Below are 21,571 nucleotides of genomic sequence, written 5' to 3'. Positions count from 1 at the left end.
ATATCTGGAGGGCTTTATTTTGCTGACCTCTGCTGTACAGCCTGTAAAGATGCATATTTATTCTGCAATTGTCGTCCCTATTGTTTATTCCCCACTTTTTCCCAGTTTAGGACTCAAGGCATCTTACCAGTGTTAAAACAAACATAGTTAAAAATTAACAGTATGCAAAAGTTAAAAAACAAACTATCATAAAATTTTAAACCAGTTAAAATAAATTATGACAACAACAGATAAAAGTCCAGCATATTATACAAGGCCTTTCCTCCTGAAAAATCAATTCTCAAAGGCCTATCAGAATAAAAAGTGCTTTACCTGCTTACAGAAAGATAGTAAGAAAAGTGCCAGTCTAAGCACCCTCTAGGTCTAGCATCTCTCTAGGAAGGGACTTCCAGAGACTTCTCCATGTTCCCATCAAATGTCCCCTTGGAGGTGACAACAGATAATTTTCCTACAAATCCAAAGCTCTCAGGATGCCAGACTTTTCCCCCCCAGTAAACCTAAAAACAAATATTTAAAAACGATGCCTCACTTACTCATAATATCCATATTGGCAATTTTAAATATAACATAACTATTTTGATACCTGTTTGTAACATTCATACAAGGGAGGTTGTCCTTTCTCCTCAATAAAATGACATTATGAACCTTAGCTGTTTAAGTGCTAGGATGTACCCTAAATAATAATGGAGCATTTTTTTCATTCCTTATCTTTATTCAAATTGAACAAGCACAGAAATACCAGTCAGTATCCATTTCACCAAGTTGCTATATTCTGAACCAACAAACCCACCCTGCAATTTCATAACCTTTTCAAAAATAAGTTTATATCAGAACCAAGAATCATACAGCCCTCCGCATACCATTGCAGGGAAATTCCTTGGCATTCATCATCATTGGATATGCTGGCTGCGGTTGCTGAGATTTGCAGCTCAACAGCATGTGGCAGGTCACGTGATTTTCTCCTCCAGTTGAGGTTCTCAATGCTTTTATTAACTTTCCTTTAAAAACTGAAGATCACCACTACTAAATTCAAGGTGTAATGAACCTGTGTTGATTATAACTTAGCAGATTTGACTCAAAGGAATGTCAAAGCCACAATAATGGTGTTTCAAAGTGTGTTGGAAACAGTGGACGAAGTTTGCAGCTGTTACTTTCTCATTTCTCCGATTTTCACAGGCTCTGGCTTTGATTGAGCTTTATAATGCTCCTGAGGGACGATATAAACAAGATGTGTACTTGCTGCCTAAAAAAATGGGTGAGCAAATTAAATGTTAAAATCCTTGGTTGTTTTGTGAGAATTAGACTACTTAACAGGCCCTTGGAGCACAAGGAATAATGCTTCATCGTATGTTTGTGCAGGACAGCCAAGTTTTGAAAACACAAAAGGACTCTGGATAGGTTTTTTTATACTGGATTTTGTGTACTGTCTACCCATTTTATGCATGGCTTCTGAAGGCCACTGGAGTTTAGATATACAGTGGTACCTCGGGATACGAAATACCCAGCTTACGAATTTTTCGGGATACGAATAAATCCCATAGGGATTTATTGTTTCGGGTTACGAAAAAACTCCGGCGCTGTTTTAAATGGAGCCGCGGCAGAGCCGCGGCTTTTTTCCCCATTAGCGCCTATGGGTTTTCGGCTTACGAAGGCTTTTCGGGTTACGAAATTAGCCGCGGAACGAATTAATTTCGTAACCCGAGGCACCACTGTACTTATGTAACCACCTCCTGTATTGGGAAATAGTTTTGTCAATTTGATCTGTTTCATTTTATTACTGTGAATGTAAACTTGAGGATAGAGGCCTGAAATAACTCACCTTGGAAATCATATCATCAAAAGATGGTATACAAACCTAAAAATAGATGCATGCCAAGCATTGGGATACTTAGAACACTCCCTTATATAGAGGTTTCAAGCATTATCCTGAGGAATGAACATGATCATTCTGTTTACAGTTTTCAGAGGGACCTAATTTATTATTATTATTATTATTATTATTATTATTATTATTATTACTATTATTATTATTATTATTGATGTTTCTGCCTACCAGTACATTGATGGGATGTCTTTAATATGAAGAAAACATGAGGCAAAAGCATTTCCTGTGCCCCCTGGCAAGAACTGTAAAATGAAAAGTTCTTTTCAGTATTGGGTCAAGGCTATGCCAATTTTTAGGTTGTAACTTCTCACCAGTGACTTCAGGTAAGAATATTTAGAAAGGGAAAAGTTCCATGTCTGGATGGAGCAAAACACATAGCTAAGAAAAATGTTTAACTTTGCTATGCTAGCCCTTTTCCCTAACTGTTCATATAACTAGCCACAGTCCTGCATATCTCAGCATGGCATGTTAGTTTCACATATGGAACTATGCTACCCTGTGCCATTTAAATAAAATAAATAATAATAAAACTTTTATTTGTATATCGCCTTTCCTCCAGATCAAAGCGGTTCACATATCATAGCTATAACATATTACAATACAATGGAGTACAATACATCAAAATTTCATACAAGTTAAAAACCTTAAAAACAATATATCAAACAGTCACGCTATCAGTTTTGGCTAGGCATCCTGATCTTCTTGGGGTGTTATATCTCTAGATAGAGTTGGAAGGATATGCCAACTGAAAAAGATGGGTTTTCAGTGCCTTTTTAAAGGCTTCCAATGTGGGACTGAGTCTGATCTCTTCTGGGAGTGCATTCCAATAGGATGGAGCTATTGCCGTGTAGGCTCTCTGGTGAGTTGATGTCAATCTCACTCTGGGATGTTCGAGTAAATATTTCCCCGTTGTTCTGAGAATGCGGGGCCGATTATGTAGGGAGAGGCGTTCCTTCAAGTAACTCAGGCCCAAGCCATATAGGGCTTTATAGGTAATGACCAACACTTTGTATTTACCACCACCTGGACCTACCGAGGAACCTGTGAAGCTTCTCCCATGGCCATTATATACTTAGTGGGGAGGGGGAAGATCACAGAAGCATCTGGCTGTGTCCCTGTATCGAGGCAAAGCACTTCATCATCTGCTGGGATCCTCAGAAAGTCTTAGCAGCTGATGTAATCATTTCACATCTGGCTGTAAGGACATAGCCAGACAAATCTTCAGTTCCGCCCTCCACCAAGCATTGAATGGCCAACAGCAGAGGCACTTCGGAAACTCTCTGGTAGGTCAGGAGAGGCTGTTGTAAGGTATATACCACTAACAGGATCCCTATCAAAATCTATTATTTATCCTATGATAGAACTCAAAGCTAGCTTTATATTGTGCCTACTATTGGTGGAGATGGCTTTCAGCATTATCTAAATCTGATCAGTGTAAACAGGGGTGTTTATTAGCTAAACAAGTATCGTATCTTTTTTGCTCTTCCTAGATGAATATGTTGCCAGCTTGCACCTGCCTTCATTTGATGCTCATCTGACAGAACTATCAGATGATCAAGCGAAATATCTGGGACTCAATAAAAACGGGCCCTTCAAACCAAACTATTATAGGTAACCATCTCCATGAGAGAAAATGGGAAACAACTAAAAACATGTGTCTATAATTTAGCTAAAACAGGATGGCATGTATTTCTTTGTAGTCTTGTCAGTAATCTCTTGTGATAGATTTGGATGCAAAAATTCAAGTTCAAAGACCTGCTCAGTCCTTCTGAAATGAACAAGGGAAATATTTGACAACTCCCATTGTAACCTACTGGATAAGATGATAGTTAGGCTATTCTGAGCACCTAGTGGAAAGGCTGAGAAACAAAAATAACAGAAAGATAGTGTCTTAAATGAAAATACTGTATACAGTCGCCCCTCCTTTCTCATGGACTTGAGGTCCACAGTCTTGAATATTCACGAAGGGATGTCCTCCATCATTTTCAATGGGGCACCCCCCCCCCCCCCCCGCACGTGTCCTGTGTGCGCTTGCAGGCACGCACCCCATTCCAGCCTATGGGGCTTGAATATAGGTGAGTCTCCGTTTTTGCAGGGATGTGTGTCCCCGGAACAGATCCCTTGCAAAAATAGAAGGCTGATTATACTTGTAATAATAAATAATAAAATTGTGAATGAAATGTCTGCTGTCAGTTGGTATTTGGTATTATACACTGAATAAAAGAAGTGGGCTGGCAGAGGCAGCAGTCTCTGTTGCCTGAGGTAGGAGTGCCTGCAGTCAATGGTGTGTCTTGGTGGGGTTCACAGTGCTTAACAGTGGCTTTCTATCTGCTTTTCTATAGGTACTGATGGACCATAATCCTGAAGGACCAGACTACGTAATCTACACAAGAGCTTTAGCAAGAATATTTTTAAAGAACATATTTTGTGTTAGTTCTAAAATGTTTTTTTCTTTTATTCATGTGATTTTATTGTCTGCTCTCATTCTTTTAATATTCTCAGTCTTTTTGTCTGATATTGCAGACAACCTGGGATTTCCCTGCTGCATCACCCCTAAAATTATTGTGGTTTCAGCTCCTAGCTCTGCTACTATGGAGTGGATTCCCTTTGGTGATGTGACACATTCATTTCCTGTGGTGATTTTATTTTTTTTTTAATTTAAAACTTTCCAGGGCACCTTAGTTGCAGTTGGCAGATCTGCAAAATATTGAGAGTACTATTTTTTTTCCTGTGGAATTATTTGCAAATTCTAAATTGCCTTAATGAGCCCCAGTTCATTAGCTGCCAGATTAGTGCTCCTTTTCCTGTATGGAAACAGAGTTGACACCTTATGGCCAGTTAGGTTATAGGTGTATATTCAGCAAATGCCTAATCCCTGATCCTAACTGTGTTACATTGAGAAAGGTCCTATTGATTTCAGTGGGACAATCTCAAATATTGTTTAGAATCCATTACACTATTTTTCCTACATGAAACATGTAGCTGCATGCTTGGGTTCACTAAGCCAGGGTGAGACTGATGTAGCCCTCCAGATGTTGTATTGAAATTCCCAGCATTCCTCACCACTGGCTTTGTTGGCTAGAACCACTGGAATTTTTAGTCCAAGTACATCTGGAGAACCACATAATTCCCCACCCTATAATAAATCTAGCTAGATTTTATCTTTCTAAGTTGCTAGGTGCTAATATGAATTGAAATGGATATTGCCTATCCACTATCTTCATCACTCCATAGTTCCTAGATTTTAAGGGGGGGAGGTTTCTTGCTTCTTTAAGTGAAGACATCCTAAAACCATAGTTAAAGTGAACTGGGTGAGAATTCCTTTTGCTTCTAGTTTGTAGATGTTTTAAGACAGAAGATTTCAGTTAATGTATTGCAGAATTCTTAGGGGCCACTAAGAACCAGATCAGCCCTTTTGAGCTGAAATATCTCTTGTATTTTATTCCTTCATTTGCACAGTACAGGAGATGCTTGAATGATGTAGCAGCTTAGCTTCTCAAATCTCAAAGGAATTATTCATGATGTCAAACACTTTCCTCCATCTTCAGGCTCCATTTGTAGCAAATGAATATTGAAGGTGGACTCCCATCCCATTGGCACTGCTATTTTAAGTGCTCTGTTGTTTTGTCTTATTTCAGTTAGGCTAGAATATCCAGTTAACATATGAACTCTCTTATGAGATTACAGTGCAGCCCAGTTTATATTTTAGTGCCATGAAAATGAGGGGAAGCTTCAGCATGGGTAAGGAAGAGATATATTAAGCTAAAGGTAATTCAGGCAAATATTGCCTGGGTCTGATCACTTCAGACTTGTGTTGAAGTCTCAAGGGGCAGTGACAAAAAGCCAGAAACTACTGTGAATCATAGTGAACACATGACCAACCTTGAACTTTCTGCCTTTTTATGTAACCTTTGCAGAAGACATGATGTAAATACAGAAGATGACATTCCTAATTCCATCTTCATAAAATCTGTCCTATTATGTAGGTTGTTACCCTTCCTGGTAGCCCTTCACTAGGGAAAATAAATTAGCTGTGATGAGGAGCCTGAGCCACCAAACCTTAGCACAAGCATCATAATTGTTCTCTGATCCGAAAAAGACCTTTCTGTGGTATCTTTTGTATCAGGTGGGTGTTTGGTTTCTCTTTGTCAGATACGCGGAGACAACCAAGCCTTGCAAAATGGTGCTGGCCATTGACTGACTTGAATCCAGGAGTTCCCTATGCCTCTAGTAACTTGTATCCATCCCATTTTCCAGAATCTGGTTTTAGGTTTGGCCAGCCCTAATAGATGCTGTTCTTTCAACTTGATAAAATATCTCATGCACTCTTCACATTTCCCAGTTCTGAAACCACATGTTCTGATCCTAAAATTGTCTTGGGTCCTTCTAAGCCAAGGAGAGTACATTTCCAAAACTTCTCCATGAAACTCAGGAGGACCTCCTCATTCCATTTGTCTGCCTCTGTGCTGCAGTATCAATAGATAACTTAGCTAAGGGCTCCATCTCTGTATAAGCCATGGAATAAATTCTCATGCCTGGCAACACCTCAGTTTGGTTGGAGGGAGCATGTTATAGCATCAACCCAGGTGGGAATAGGTTTATTTTGTATATGAATGATTTTTAATGAATGCAATATTAATTCTTGCAGATGAGCAATAAATCATTACGCAAAGTCTAAATAAAATGATTAGAAAATTACCTCTGCCTGGAGGTTTCTTTTCTTCTGGATGAACAGCCAGATATAGCAATTTCTAAGGAACTGGGAAACAAGCTGTCTGACAATTTCAATGGTAGATCTCAGGTTTTTCGTTTATATTGCTCCAATCAGAGTAAAGGGTGTGAAACAGAAGAGCTTCAAAGCACATGGAAGAGCATGTGCTTCTCCAAGACTTAAAAAGATGATTTCCATTTTGCAAAAATTAGGTGCTAACTGTAAAGCACAGATGGAAAGCCTGGATCCATGCTTCCACAATCAAACACTTGTGCATAACTGTATCTAGCAGCAGCAGATGCACACTAAGCTAGTTCCTATTGTTAATAGCCATATAAAGAAAATAGTTTTAATTATAGTTGACATTTCAGCCAATTACATTTTTGCTACAAGATATGTTTCTGGCTTAAGCTAATTAAAACTGAATGAAACTAAAGTTACTAATACTGAACTGGGAATGTTTCATTGAGTGGGATCCTTTTTTATAACCTCAGGGTGGTTTAAAATACAGGATGCAAAACTGTGCTTTCCTAAATTAAAATACTATGGCTCATGCTCAAATCATGTCTCCCCACCTGAATGTGAGCCTTTGAAATGGGACTTCAATTTTGTGCATGTGGCAGGGTCTCTTTCTGACACACACACAGAGCATAAACATAAACTAAAATTCTGCACTGTGAGGACAAACCAATCATTGACCCCAGCAGGCCTTGTCCACACTGCAGAACTAATGCAGTTTGACACCACTTCAACAACCATAGCCAATGCTGGGATTTTGTAGTTTTGTGAGGTTTTCCGCCTTCCCTTAGAGCGCTCTGGTGCCCCCTCACCAAACTACAAATCCCAGAATGCCACGGCAGATAAGTGGTGTCAAACTACATTATTATTTCTTGTCAAAGAAGAGAGGCACAATGATAGTAGGGCTTGATGTAGGAGCAATAAGGAGGTAGACTGAATACAAAGAGAAATATTAGATAACAGACATTTTGGGATTATTTAGACTTTAATGTATTTGTAGTTATTCTTAGGGGTGTATTCGATAATATAATAGAGGCTACAATTGGAGGGGAAGCTTTTAAATGAAGTTTTGAATTCTTTTATTTTTTAAATAATTTTTCTCAAGGACAGAGGGGAAAACCCACTTTATTATTATTATTATTATTACTATTACTATTACTATTATTATTTCTGTAGCGAGGTTGCAGCCTGAGACTTTTCCCCTGAAACCCATCATCAGGCCTACTCCGTAACCATGGTAACTGCGTCCTTCCCTGCGGGCAAACAGGATGGCCGCCGCGCGAGATATCGCTCTCGCCTGTTGTGCGCATGCGCGCCAAAAACCCCTCACCCCGCCCCCTCTCCATTACCGAACCTATCCTCAATGCCTTCTTTAAAACACTAGACCGAGGCGCCGTGGGCGTGGCGTAATGGTTAGAACGTTGGACAACGACTCGGGAGACTAGGGTTCGATTCTGGGCTGGGCCATATAAATTCACTGAGTAACATTGGCCAGAGTCACATTCTCTCAGCTTCTGAGGATGGCATGGCCCCTCCCCCGCCAAAAAAACCTTCTGAAATTAGAATACAGTATAGTATATGTAAATAAAATAACATACCTCCCATGATGGTGGAGGGGGAGCGGCGCCTTTCCTTCCGCCACTTTCAAGATGGCGGTGTTTCCTGTGAGATTCTACCCTCTGAGAGTCTCGCGAGAGCTGGCGGCGAGTCGTCGTCGTCGTCGTGATGGAGCCCGGCGGCGGTGGTCCTGGCTTGCTCATTGTCAACAATAAGCAGCGGAGCGGGGCCCTAGGGCTGAGCACGCCACCGGCGCCGGGGGTGAAGGGCCGGGAACCCAACCGCAACCAGAGGAAGGACTCGGAGGTGAGGCGGCGGCGCCGGCGGTGGAAGGGGGCGGGGAGGGGAGTCCCTCAGCTGTCAGGCCTTGTCGGTTAAGGAAAGGAAGAGGAGGCCTCCCCTCAGACTGATCGGTCGGGTTCTTGGTTGATGGCACTGCCTCCGCCGCCTCACGCCGATCAGGAGCATCTCTCGACACGGCTGTGTTTCATACAGTGGCTTCAGGGTTGGACTATGGCTCTGGAGACTATTATTAGTATTATTAACCTTTATTTATGAAGCGCTGTAAGTTTACACAGCGCTGTACATACAATCTTTTAGTCAAACGGTCCCCTGCCCCCAGGCTTACAACCTAAAAAAGACACTACACAAAAGGAGAAGGGAAAGGTGGTGGAGGAAGGGGATGAGGGCCAGCAGTATATGTGTCTGTGTTATATAGACACTCGTTATGGAATCCTAGAGTTGGAAGAGACCGCAAGGGCCCTCCAGCCCAACCCCTTTATTCTGCCATGCAGGAAGTCCAAATCAAAGCATCCCAACAGATGGCCATCCAAGGAAGGAGGCTCCACCACTCTCCCAGGGAGTGTATTAATTATTGAGATAGATAGTGTGTGTATTATACACACACACATTATTTATATATATTTATGTTATATAGTGTTTATACTGTATCTATATCTATCTACCTATTTATATAGTACAGTATTATATTTACATATATATAATATGTATGTTTGTGTGTATTATGTACACATACGTGTGTGTGTCTGCATATAATACATGCACATTATATATATCATATACATATTAACTATATATAATGTGTGTGTAATAGAGAGCATTCATATATATAAATGTATATGTACAGTATATGTATATAATGTGTGCATTATATAAATGCTCATTATATATAGTTAATATATACATATATTGTGTGTGTATTACACACACATTACTGTATATTATAGAGAGAGCATTCATATGTGTGTGTGTGTGTGTATATATATAATATGTGTTTGCTTCTGTGTATATTATATATAGTTAATATATATGTGTATTATATAATGTGTGTATGTTATACACACATATGTTGACAGAGTTTATGTGTACGTGTATATATATATATCATATGTATATAATGTATGTGTGTATTATAAACATGCACACTATATATATATATATATAGATAGAGAGAGAGAGAGAGAGAGAGTTAATATAGTGTAGTGGGCCCTTGGTATCCCATGGGGTTTGATTCCAGGACCCCACATGGATACCAAAATCTGTGGATGCTCAAGTCACATTAAATACAGTTAGCCCTCTGTTTTCGCGGGGGATCCATTCCGGACCCTCCCATGAGAACAGAAACTCGCAGATATTCAAGCCCCATAAGTTTGAATGGGGCCACATTTATGTGAGCGGCCACTGGCAGCATGCGCCTTGGGCACGCACCCCATTTTAACCCCCCTCCCTTTGCTCCTTGTGAGGAAGCGAGCGTTGCAGATGTGAAGTCCGCAAAAATGGAAGGGCAACTGTCTAATGGCATAGTGAAATGGTGTCCCTTATATAAAAGGACAAAGTCAAGGTTCACCTATGAGAATTTGTATATTTTTAAAGTATTTTCAAGCTGTGGATGCTTGAATCTGTGGATAAACAAATCCATGGATAAGGAGGGCTGACTCTGTGTGTGTGTGTGTGTGTGTGTACATTCTCTATATCCAGACTCATAATCTGCAGACCATATATATATATATATATATATATATATAGTGTGTGTGTGTGTGTATATGCAATAAATAAATAAATAAATATGGTCTCCAGAGTCATAGTCTGACACTGAAACCACTCTGAAATACTACACTAAAAATATTTCCCACTTTAGAAATGGGACTAGTGAAGGGGGGATACACACACAGAGAGACACACACACACACACACACACTGTATATACTCATGCATAAGCCTAGAAATTTTAGTCAAAAAAATTGACCCAAAAAGCCTGAGTCAACTTATCCGTGGGTCAATGTAAGTACTGTCCTTTAATTCCTGAATAGCCATCCCCTGATGCAAGGCAAGAGTTTTTTCCTCTGCTCTCTCATCCGTCCAGCCTTTAGTATTATGCCTGCTGGAATTTTGTAAGTTCTTTGGCATCATTTTCCTTTGCTTCATTCTTTAGATCCTTTGTTACATGTCACTCGGTTTTACTCTCGACTTATGCACAGGTCAAATCGAAATCCATAATTTTGACCCCAAAACCTGCCCTCTACTTATACATGAGGTCGACTTGTAGTCAAGTATACTGTATATGGTATATACAGTGGTCCCTCCCCTGCATTAGGGACATAAGAGACATTCCGCGTATGTGCTCACGGTGGCGCCATTACTCCTTCTGGCTGAAAGCTGCGTATATTGCACCCGCGTATGATGTGGGCGCACTGCTGTATTCTGCCTTTCTCCTAAATTTAGACCTAAGATGGCTCACAAAAAATACTTAAAAACAGTATGTTTCAAAAAAAATTAAAAACTTCACATCAACATAATAAGTTAAAGATACAAAATCTTCAAAAGCAAACAGGCTGCCCTTCACATTTGCCACTTTGACTTTTGCAGATTTGATTATTTGCCGGTTTGATTAAATTTGTTTGCTCTAGGGATCTCTAGGTCCTGGCTCTGGTCAGTGTCCACCAGAAGTTGTGCCAGAGGACCCAGGGAAAACTTCTCCAGGCATTTTGTAGGTCCTCTGGCGCAATTCTGTGGCCAACCTCTGGCAGATGTTGACTGCAGACTTGGCCTGGAGGAAGTAGCAATTCCTAGAAAGGTGTTCCCTCAGGTTAAAAAACAACAACAGTTTTTAACATTTTATTTCAGGTTTTTCCACTTTCATGGGGGTCCTGCACCCACAACCCCAGCAAATGTGAAGGGCCCACAGTACAGTAGTCTCTCTGCATCCTTGGTTATATTTTATCTATGGATTCAACCATCCATGGCTTGAAAATATTCAAAAAATATACAAATTCCTTTTTTGTAATATTCTTATTGATTTCCAACATTAGAAAAAATGAACATGCTAAATAGAAATTCAATACTTAGTTGTTTAGTCATATTGCTATGATAGTACTTCCCATCTTCAGCAGATCAGTGTTTAATGCTTTCTAATAATGGCTTTTGTTTCTTCTTCTTTGGCCTGTACCTATTATCTACTTTTATTTCCATCAGTCTTATCCAGTACTCCAATAAGCAAAAAGAAAACTGCAACTCTAAACATATATAAATATTGTGGAGCTGGGGGGGGGGGGGGGATAATATAAATTCAAAAAAGAAAATCTTGTTTTTGCCATTTTTCATAAGGGACGCCATTTTACTACATTACAGTATGTAATGGGGCTTGAGTATCCACAGATTTTGGTATCCATGGGGAGGGGGTTCCTGAAACCAAACCCCAGAAGATACCAAGGGTCTATTGTACTAAGTTAAAAATAAAAAAATAAAATGTATTAAAAGACTGCTTGAAAAGAAAAGATTTTGCCTTCAAGCAAAAGGACAGCAAGGGGGGGGGGGGCAGAGTCCCAAAGAATTGTCGCATCCACTTCTGCTTCCATTCTCACCTTGCTCATACCAGTGGTTTATTCAGTAGCAGCAGAGATGGACTCAAAGTCCTCTTTGGGAGTGGGAGCAGTCGGCCATCCCACCCTCCTATAAAAAAAAACACCCAGCTAAGTCTTCAAATCTTGGCTTGAGATACAAGAACAGGAAATATTTTTATTCCTTCTGAAAGGAAGACAAATTGAAGGGTACTGGGTCTGCCCTCTTTTAATGCTCCCTTTTACCTGGGAGTAAGTGCCATTGGACTTGGTGAACCTTGCTTCCAGTTGGGCAGACTGAGAATCTGGGGATGACTGGAAACTGACCCTTGACAGCACCTCCTTGATGAACAATGTGGCAAAGCAGGTTTGAGGGAGCAATTGCTGCAAACATTTAAGGATGAGTAAGTTACTATGGTAACTGTGGAGCTGTAGGTGGAAAGTTAAGCAGGGTTTAATACTGAAGCTGCCTTAATAGGCAGGATTCTTTCTGATAAAAGGTTTTATTTGTCTTCTCTCTTATTTTTTTGTAGGGATTCTCAGAATCTCCAGACTTTGAATTTGAATATGCAGATACAGACAAATGGGCTGCTGAGCTGTCAGGTAAAATAGAAGCCAGTTACCACTGCTGTTATGCTTGTTGTTTTTGGTATCTTAAGATGGATTCAGTTGATCTTTGGAGCACATACTGAACCATCAGAGAAATTAAACATTGTGTGAATGATACTGACTGTTGAAAATGCCACTGCTCAATTCTATGCTATTAGTTGTGTTTTATTTTATTTGTGGCATGCTGTTCAAGGAATCTTTGTAGTTTAGTAATGGGAATCACATGGAAGCTATCCATTTATGATCCTGTTATTTTGTTGCAAGTGTGTTGCATTATGCTAAATATTTCTGGTTTTGAAAATTCAGTCAGTGTAATAAGTTGGTTCCAAATTGGTTTCTCTGTATCCAGAAGGTATCTTCTGTCCGTGAAACACAACACTAACTAGTAGATATTCCCCACCTGGAGAAAGGGGGCTAGGTAAAGCCATATTTACCGATCCCCCTTCCCCTTACTCCCCCTGTTTCTCCACATTATGTTATAGAAAGGGTCTGCCAGCCACTCAGAGCAACTTTTCAGAAGGCACAGAAAGTGACAAGAGGAAGGGAGTATTGCGAAGTTTGTCTCCTGTCACTCTTCTAGACACTGCTCTGCAACCAATTCCTAATGTTCAGAAACTACTTCAGTAGAATAATAATCTGTTGGACACATAATGTTTCCCATGATGTGTTTCTTCAGCCATAGTTAAGTACTGCATGTTTATACCTTAGGGCCACATGCATCTCTCCCAAAGGGCCAACTATTGCTTGCAAAATTTGACAGCAGCAAAAAAAGTGCTGCTTTTCCTTGATTTCCTAAAAGCTGACATTACAGTGGGAAAACATAGTTTAAACAGTACACTTTCATCTTAAAATAAGGTGTGTGGGGACTCCACAGCCTGTTTTGAAACCAGCTAGTACTCTTGGGTCCAAAACACACTGAAGAAATAATCCACTTTGAGATTGCTTTCACTGCCCTGGCTCAGTGCTAAGGGATCCTTGGAACTGTGGTTTATTGTGGCACCAGAGCTCTCTGACAGAGAAAGCTAAATGTTTCACAAAACTACAGTTCTTGGAATTCCCTAGCATTGAGCCAGGGCAGTTAAACGGGTTGCAAACTGCACTATTTCTGCAGTGTGTTTTGGACTAGGAGGCACTCTGAGCATGAATTAGTGTTGAAGCAATGTGCACTCCTCACATGCCTTGTTTTAAAGCATAATTACCTTGTTTGTACCACTGAATTTTATGAGGCAGGAGTTTACAGCTCATGGTGAACTGAGAGGGGGACTTTCTGACCCCCAAAATTGCCCATTTTGGTGTATCTAAACCATAACTGACAATTATCTGTAAACCAGTAAGTGAAAGCACAGTGTGAAGTCAATGCAAATCATGCTTTGCATTAGTCATGGAGGAAAATCTAATTTAATTTGTTTCCCTTGTTCTCCAGCCTTTTGTTTGAAAGATAATGACTAAACCTCACTGGTGTACACATGCTACAAATGCAAACCTTAACTCAATAAAACTAACACATAATAGTAACTTTTATAGGATAAGCATGAGAGATGTTAATGTACTTGTTACACTGCCTAATGGAATCCAATAATTTTGCTGATGTTTAAGCAAAGCACTTTATTCCTTAAATTATGCTCAAAGAGGTATGAAATGTATTAATCACAATTTTCTCTGGACAGAACTGTACAGTTACACAGAAGGGCCTGAATTTCAACTCAACAGAAAATGCTTTGAGGAGGATTTTAGGCTGCATGGTAAGAGTGATGTGTTATTTGTCTGTTGTGAAAATGTAAGGTCAATCTATGTCAGTTCAAAGGTGTAATAAGAGCTTTTCTCTTTGGGATGGAATTAAACAACAATATACTGTAGGTGGTTTAAGATCAACTATTTTTCAGATATTTTTGTGGGACTTGATTTAATTTAACCAAATTGTCATAGAATGATTTAAGTTTCAAATCTAAAACTACTTGTCATGAGCTTGTGAACGCAAGGTGAAAAACTTCATTTTCTGGAAGAATGTCAGAAGAATGGAAGGGCTTTGTATCTTGCTGATCCAGTGCTTCCCCCAACATGCCATGTGTTTGGTCTCATGGTGGTAATCACATTCCAAACCACTGTCTGTGGCGATCCCACTCAAATCCCCAAACTCTATTCTAGGGCTTCCAGTGTAGTCCTGGAGCCACATGTGGCCCCCAAGGCTGTTTTGCAGTCACTCAATTCCCCAGATGGACAAAAAAAATGAAAAATGATTGTCTCTACTTGAAAGCCTTTAGGAATGGAAGTTCACTTTGTGAACAGGCCACAGGATCACCCTGCACTGTGTAACATTAAAAAAAACTTTCAAAACCAGAAATAGATTTCTTGTTACTTCCCTTCCCTTTCTACCCCCAGTTTTATTAATATTTTTGGCAGTCCATGTTTCCTCCTAAATATCCCAGGCACAAAGAATTTGCCTCACAAAGTTTCCCACTCCTCCCCTAAGGTATCACTGCCACCAGAGTCCCCTAAAGGTTTCACTAAAACTGTATATGAGGCTGCTGTGACAGTACTTAAATTTTAACAGCTGTTACAACATTCGTGTAGTGACTAGACAGTAGGTGTAGTTGCGTCATCCAATAAATATAACTTTGTTAAATATACACTTGGCCCTCCATTTTCATGGGCATCCGTTCCAGACAACCCCATGAAAACGGAGGCTTGTGCATATTCAAGCCCCATAGGCTTGAATGGGGCATGCCCCATGTGTATGGTTTGAGTGCATGTGCTGGGCACGCAGGCCATTAAAAATATCCCTTCCACAGATATTCAAGGTCACAGAACTCAGATCCACGAGTTAGGAGGGGCAAATGTAGTTGAAAATGTTGTATTTATTTCAAACACATAAATACTACTTGTTGCCATTTTTTTCTATTATAAATACACTATGCACTAACAAAATGTTAACTACCTAACGCAGTCTTCTCTCACACAGTATCTGTCTGTCTGTTTCAGTTCAGAACTCAGATCCTCCCTCTCTAACGGCTTTTATCAAAATCCTGATCCTGCCATTCTAATCATTTCTCTTACAGTGTTGTTCTTACAGCATTTCTCACTTTCAGCTACAAGAACCCTTTGCTTTCAGCTATTTATTTTCCATATGAAAACTCACTTCAGCTAGCATTCCACACCTGTCATTCAGTTTTCGTACATTCCCTTTAACAACCTTAAAATATAATATACTTTTTTATTTATTTAATTTATATTCCCACCTTTCTCCTAGCATGGGGTCCAAAGTGGCATACAGCTATTTTAAAAAGACAATACAGCTAAAAAATCTCCTAATGCAAAGGTTAGAACACCATCAAACGAGACTCATATTTAAAGAACACAAGTTTAAAATGCAAATTAAAACCAGTTTTAAAAACACATACAAAACATTATAAAAAACCATTATAAAAAAACCCTGTCTGCCACAACATATTAAAAATTAAATGCCTTCTTAAATAAAAGGGTCTTTACCTGCTGGCAGTATCAACATACTATTATGCCATATTAAAATGCAAACTGTAGTATAGCTGTCCACCTCATAATGCCTTCTTCTTACTCCCTTCTCGAACGCTGGAGTTCTGGTGTTGGGATAAGTCTGCCGGCCTTCCTACAGCATCATGGAAAAGGCCTATAAAGTCAGGCTTTCCTCATCACACAAAGAGAGAGATCTGGAAAATCCTATAGTCCATAGGACACACTGCCAAAAGTCATAGGATTCTATCCTTCTGTTATATTTTTTTCAGTTGTGGTCTGATATAGATGTTTGACAATAATTTGAATGGCAAATCTGTTAATTATCTTCTGGCTTATGGCACCAATGTAATACTGGTGGATGAAATTTGCTGAGAAAGATCTCAGTGCAGCCCAAATTATTTATCTGTGCAAAGATAATGAATCTGAATTATTGCCAGGCTTGATGCTATGATGCTGGGCTATCTTCATGTGTTGCAAATAACTACAGTGGATTCTCAACATTTGCTGAGGTTAGGGGCACAGGCCCTCCATGAAAGTATAAAAACCACAAATAAACAAAAAACATAATTTATTTACCAGAGAGAGCTTCTCTAGGAATATCTAGGTCCTCCAGTGCAACTCTGTGATCAACATCTGCTAAAGGTTCACCATAGAATTGTGCTGGAGGACCTACAAATGCATGGAGAAGTATTTTGTCTAGGAATCTCTAGATCCTCCAGCACAACGTCTTGAAGAAGGTGACCATAGAGTAGCAGTGGAGGACCTAGAGATTCTGAGAGAGAACATATGTACATAATCAAATCCACAAAAGTCAAAGTTGCAAATCTGGAAGGCTGACTGTAGTGACTAACCATATATTCAGTGACTATGTTAGTGTTGAGTGCTGCAATGTTTCTAGCATGTTGATTTCTCTTCATTGGCTTTAAATGTTAAAAACTAGACAGTTTTGAAACCCCATCCCTTTCTTCAGAAGGCAGCATCATATCAAACTGCTTGACTTCACAGTGCTTGATAAAAAATGGACAGAACTGGACACTCATCAGCATCGGACACATGCAATGAGGCTTCTTGATGGCCTTGAGGTCACCGCCCGGGAGAAAAGGCTCAGGGTAGCTCGTGCCATCCTTTACGTTGCACAAGGTACACCTTTAATACTTTCACAGGAACTGTTCAGTTATGAAATGTCTTGTAATTGCTATTTAATGCTTTCATGGTTGTTTTTTCAACATGGTAATTTAACATTGTTCTTTAGACAAAAAGGCTGAAAGAAAACCTTTCTCTCTGCAGCATGAAGCTGCCACTAAAGCTAACAAAGCTGAACTAATTCAGTGACACCTATTACATTTTCTTTGTTGAACGTGGCAATTAAATGACTGAATTAGTTTCATTGTTGTTCTTAATTATTTGAGTCTGCATTTAGTAATGAACCAAAAGTGATAGTTAAACGTTTGCCTAAATACACCTGAAAATTGATGTTGAGCAAAGATATTAAATATTGTTGTCACCAAGCCTCTCTGTAGCTTTTACATAGATTATCATAAATAAATTAAAAATATTAATTCATTTTATTGTTTTAGTCATTAGGGTCTATCTAAATCCAGTTGCTGGTCCTATCTAGAGTAGAATCCAGTGAATCAATGGAACATATGTTAGTGTTGTCTTACCACTACTGTACTTAGGACTAGCAATTGGATTTAAACAATGATGTTTTTACTTTATGTAGCAAGATTGTCAGGCAACAGAGGCTAATCTATGTACTATCTGTTCATGTGGGAAATATTTTATGAGATGATAGTGTAATCACATTCTCAAGCTTTTACTTTTTATTGTAAAGTCCTGTAGTAGTCTTGTGCTCAATCCTGCAGTTAGTCAATATGGCTCTGAAGGATAGATGCTTACTGTTTTCAAGTTACTTCTAATTTCATTACTTTTGGAGTTTGGAAAGTCCTGTGCTTCTTGTCCTGATAGTTGGGCAAATTTGCTTGAGTCTGGTGAACAACATATTTTAATCTGTAAAGTGAAAAGTGGATCAACAGGATGTTTATAATGTGTGATATAACATGGACAGTTTTTATGTTGTAGGCACATTTGATGAGTGCAATTCTGAAGCTGAAGTTCAGTCCTGGATGCGATACAACATATTTCTTCTGCTTGAAGTTGGGACATTCAATGCTTTGGTGGAGCTCTTGAACATGGAAATAGAGTGAGTTCATTGTCAGTGCAGAATTGGGCTTTTGGAAACGTAGCTTTTTCAGTAGCTTGTTTATGATCTCACCCCACCATGATATATACTTCTGGACAGATAACAGACATCTGATTGCCTTTCACAAGTAGTAACATGAATCAGATACTTGATTAATTTATTCAGTACTCATCTAGTTTCATAGACAATTATTTGTCCTCTGTGCTGGAACAGGACTGAACTGTGTAGGCAGCAGGTGATGCAGCAAATTCCTTTCATTACTATATTAGGTACCTGATCTAGACTGTTTAATTTTTCCAAATAAGGGAGCAAAAGCAAGCTATGGGATGGTAGTCTGTATTCTCCTGTGCACCCCACATTTCTGGAGCTCCTGTATAAGAAGCTTGGATGATGAGATCTTAGTTCATCTCTTGCACTGACAGTGCCCCAACCTTTCAGGAAGGAAATCTATTAACTTTTTTTCACAGAGACATCAGTTTAGTCATTTATGACATTTGGAGACCAAAGGCACATACATATTCAGGGGACAGGGGTTCAGTCTTCCTTTGGAGATGTCACCCATTCTGACAAATACTGTGAAGAGTCTTTCTCTTCAGTTTGACACTGTTACATATCAGCGATATTTTTTACCTCTTTCTTCCCAGTAACAGTGCTGCCTGCAGTAGTGCAGTGAGGAAGCCTGCCATCTCCTTGGCTGACAGCACAGACTTGAGGTGAGGAAATAAGTTGCTCATTAGGTGAGGTATCCTTATGAAAGAGTAATATGTTTGCAAAAATGCTTTCCTTTCCGTACAGCTTTTGCTTTTCTTGCTTATCCAGTTATCATCATTTCCTTCCCCTCATATTTACAGAATTCAGATTTTCAGATTTCTTGTAGCGTACTGTTGTGCCTTAAGTTACCTTGATTGAGGGAGTTAGAGAGGAGAGAGGGAAGACAAGTAAGCAAACTGAATAAAGAAAAGAACTATGTGTGTTATGAATGGATAATTAAAGTAGCAAACACTAGAATAATAGTGAATTATTATATATGGAGAAAACTGCTACCTCACCTACAATAGAATCACTACAGCTGGAAAATGGCAATTTCTGCCAGGAACTGTTTCTGTCCAAGCTTTAAGTGTTCTCTAGGATGTGTGCATTTTTCCTGAAGAATTACAAGTTGTTATAAAACAGTAATCTTAGGAATAATGAACTGGGAGCAGTAGGAAATTATTGGCCCTTTCCCAGTAAACATGTTTTGTTGTTCTTATAGATGGTTTAGTTTAGTTGCATCTTTGTAAAATAGTTTTGAATAAGCTGAATGATGTTGTTAGAAGTTCCCACTTTGATCTACTCAATCATTTCAATTAATTTGCAGGGTGCTACTGAATATTATGTACCTTATTGTAGAGACTGTCCGTCAGGAGTGTGAAGGAGACAAGCCCGAGTGGAAGACAATAAGACAGACCTTCAGAGCAGAACTAGGTATGTGTTTGCCCAGTTAGTAGTGATTTGGTAACTCACATGATTTGAATTCAGTAAGTATCATTCAGCTAGGAAGATATAGTTATTTTGTTTAAGAAAATACTGTCCAGTTTTGGGATAGAAGTTCTGCTTTTGATCTAAATGACTAGGACCATAGTGAATATGGATTTAGAACTTAGCTGAGTTAAAAACTGTATACAAGTGTAGGAGAAGGACATATCATAGCTGTATACAATATAATAGCAGATAGTTCAAATACACTAGTGAATTGACTGCTGAGTATAGCAAGAACCAAAGTTTCTGCAAATACTGTGGTTGTTGCAAATATATTACCTTTCAGGAGCACCTCTGTATAACAGTGAACCATTTTCTGTGATGCTTTTTGGAATGGTGACCAAATTCTGCAGCGGCCATGCCCCACACTTCCCTATGAAGAAGGTGCTGCTTCTCCTGTGGAAGACTGTCCTAGTAAGTGGCTCCTATGCATGAATAAATAGTGCTCTTACAGTTTACTGATAACCAAAATACTGTCTTTCTGAGATCTAACTTGCTTACACAGGATGATGTCATATTGCTGTTTTAACTTCCATGCTGAATACAGAAACAAATGAATTTAATTTTTAAGCTATAGGATGCATCTAGGTCTCTAGTCATATTTATGGTGTATCCTGTTGTAACTCTTAAAATAATCATAAGCCACTATGAAATTGTGCTTTGATGTAACTCATAAACTGGATTTGAAATGACCACTACAAATGGTATACTGCATAGAAAACTCTTGCAATTGACAAGAAATGGGTATATTGCTGTAGTTGTATAGGCACCCCATGACAGAAGTTCTTTTTTCTGCTCACAAATAAGTACAGTGCTAAAATACAGTGTATAATAATAACAATTAAGAATGCTTCCTTTGTGATTTGTTGGGCTTATTCTGGTCTGTGTATTTTATATATGCCCTATTTTGTATTCACAGGCATATTGCTGCCAGTGCCATTTGAGACATCTATATAGCAGTGTGCTGCTTTTTTCCCTGCGCTGGCAACTAGTTGAGCATTGGGTGTTTTCCTGAAAACACCCAATGGTGACATGGAGCGAGGCTTGAGAGACTCAAGCTGCCTTTGACACTTCTGATATCTTATGTAGGGGAAAATAGTACCAATATGAACTGAGACTCTTTATGGCTTTTAACAAGAATAAAAAATGTATAGATAATTTGCAAATACAAAATAAGAGATGGCAAACATTCACTTAGCTATTTAGGTTATGTGTTGTTTTTTTAAAAATATAGAGAGTTTTTCAAAATTTATTTTATAAAATCTTTCATAACAATTCCCACCCACCCCCACTGAGATAAAGAGGTACATAAAGTATTATTTAAATTAAAATACACAGCCGTAACAGACACAAAAAAATGTTGAAACTTGTTCCTACATGATTAACCAGAAGTATCTGAATGACTTTGAACGTCCTACATTTTGTTTTATTTTCCATATATTCCAAATCATTGTGAAATTATGTTTTTCTATCTCTCCTTTAGCCATTTGGAGTTTATTAGTCATTTTTTCAATAAAATCTAATTACAACACTTTGTTATACAGATATCACATATGCCTATTTTAAATCCATCCAGAATAACCAACCTAGTAGTTACTAATAAATTACCATTTGAATATTTGTGAAACACTTTTCCATTATCACCCCAAACAACACCCCAAAAACCCAGGAGAGTCAATTCTGAAGTCTTCATGTTAGTTATTAACATTATCTATTTCAGAAGA

At 38.9% G+C, this 21,571-nt stretch overlaps 2 protein-coding genes and 1 long non-coding RNA gene across 3 annotated transcripts in view; 2 read left to right on the top strand and 1 right to left on the bottom strand.

Annotated features, from left to right (window-relative positions):
* The window catches only part of LOC121928287 (glutathione S-transferase Mu 1-like), a 51,924-nt gene that overhangs the window by 7,838 nt on the left and 22,515 nt on the right, over positions 1-21,571 (bottom strand). The window lies entirely within an intron of this gene.
* On the top strand, positions 1,171-6,583 carry LOC121928291. Its single transcript, XR_006103473.1, has 3 exons — positions 1,171-1,255; positions 3,376-3,496; positions 4,228-6,583. It is a non-coding gene; the product is annotated as an uncharacterized LOC121928291 (long non-coding RNA).
* LOC121928283 (striatin-interacting protein 1-like) lies at positions 8,340-20,297 on the top strand. The gene is made up of 8 exons (XM_042462771.1): positions 8,340-8,477; positions 12,562-12,631; positions 14,305-14,379; positions 17,132-17,266; positions 18,209-18,329; positions 18,974-19,042; positions 19,687-19,793; positions 20,134-20,297. Exons 1-8 carry the CDS (start codon positions 8,340-8,342, stop codon positions 20,280-20,282), a joined length of 864 nt encoding a protein of 287 aa, XP_042318705.1. The 3' UTR covers positions 20,283-20,297.

This window comes from Sceloporus undulatus, chromosome 4 (genome assembly GCF_019175285.1).
Source record: "Sceloporus undulatus isolate JIND9_A2432 ecotype Alabama chromosome 4, SceUnd_v1.1, whole genome shotgun sequence".
NCBI classification, from domain to species: Eukaryota; Metazoa; Chordata; class Lepidosauria; order Squamata; family Phrynosomatidae; genus Sceloporus; species Sceloporus undulatus.
The sequence above is the reverse complement of the archived record's forward strand: the minus strand, read 5'-3'. Positions and strand labels throughout refer to the sequence as shown.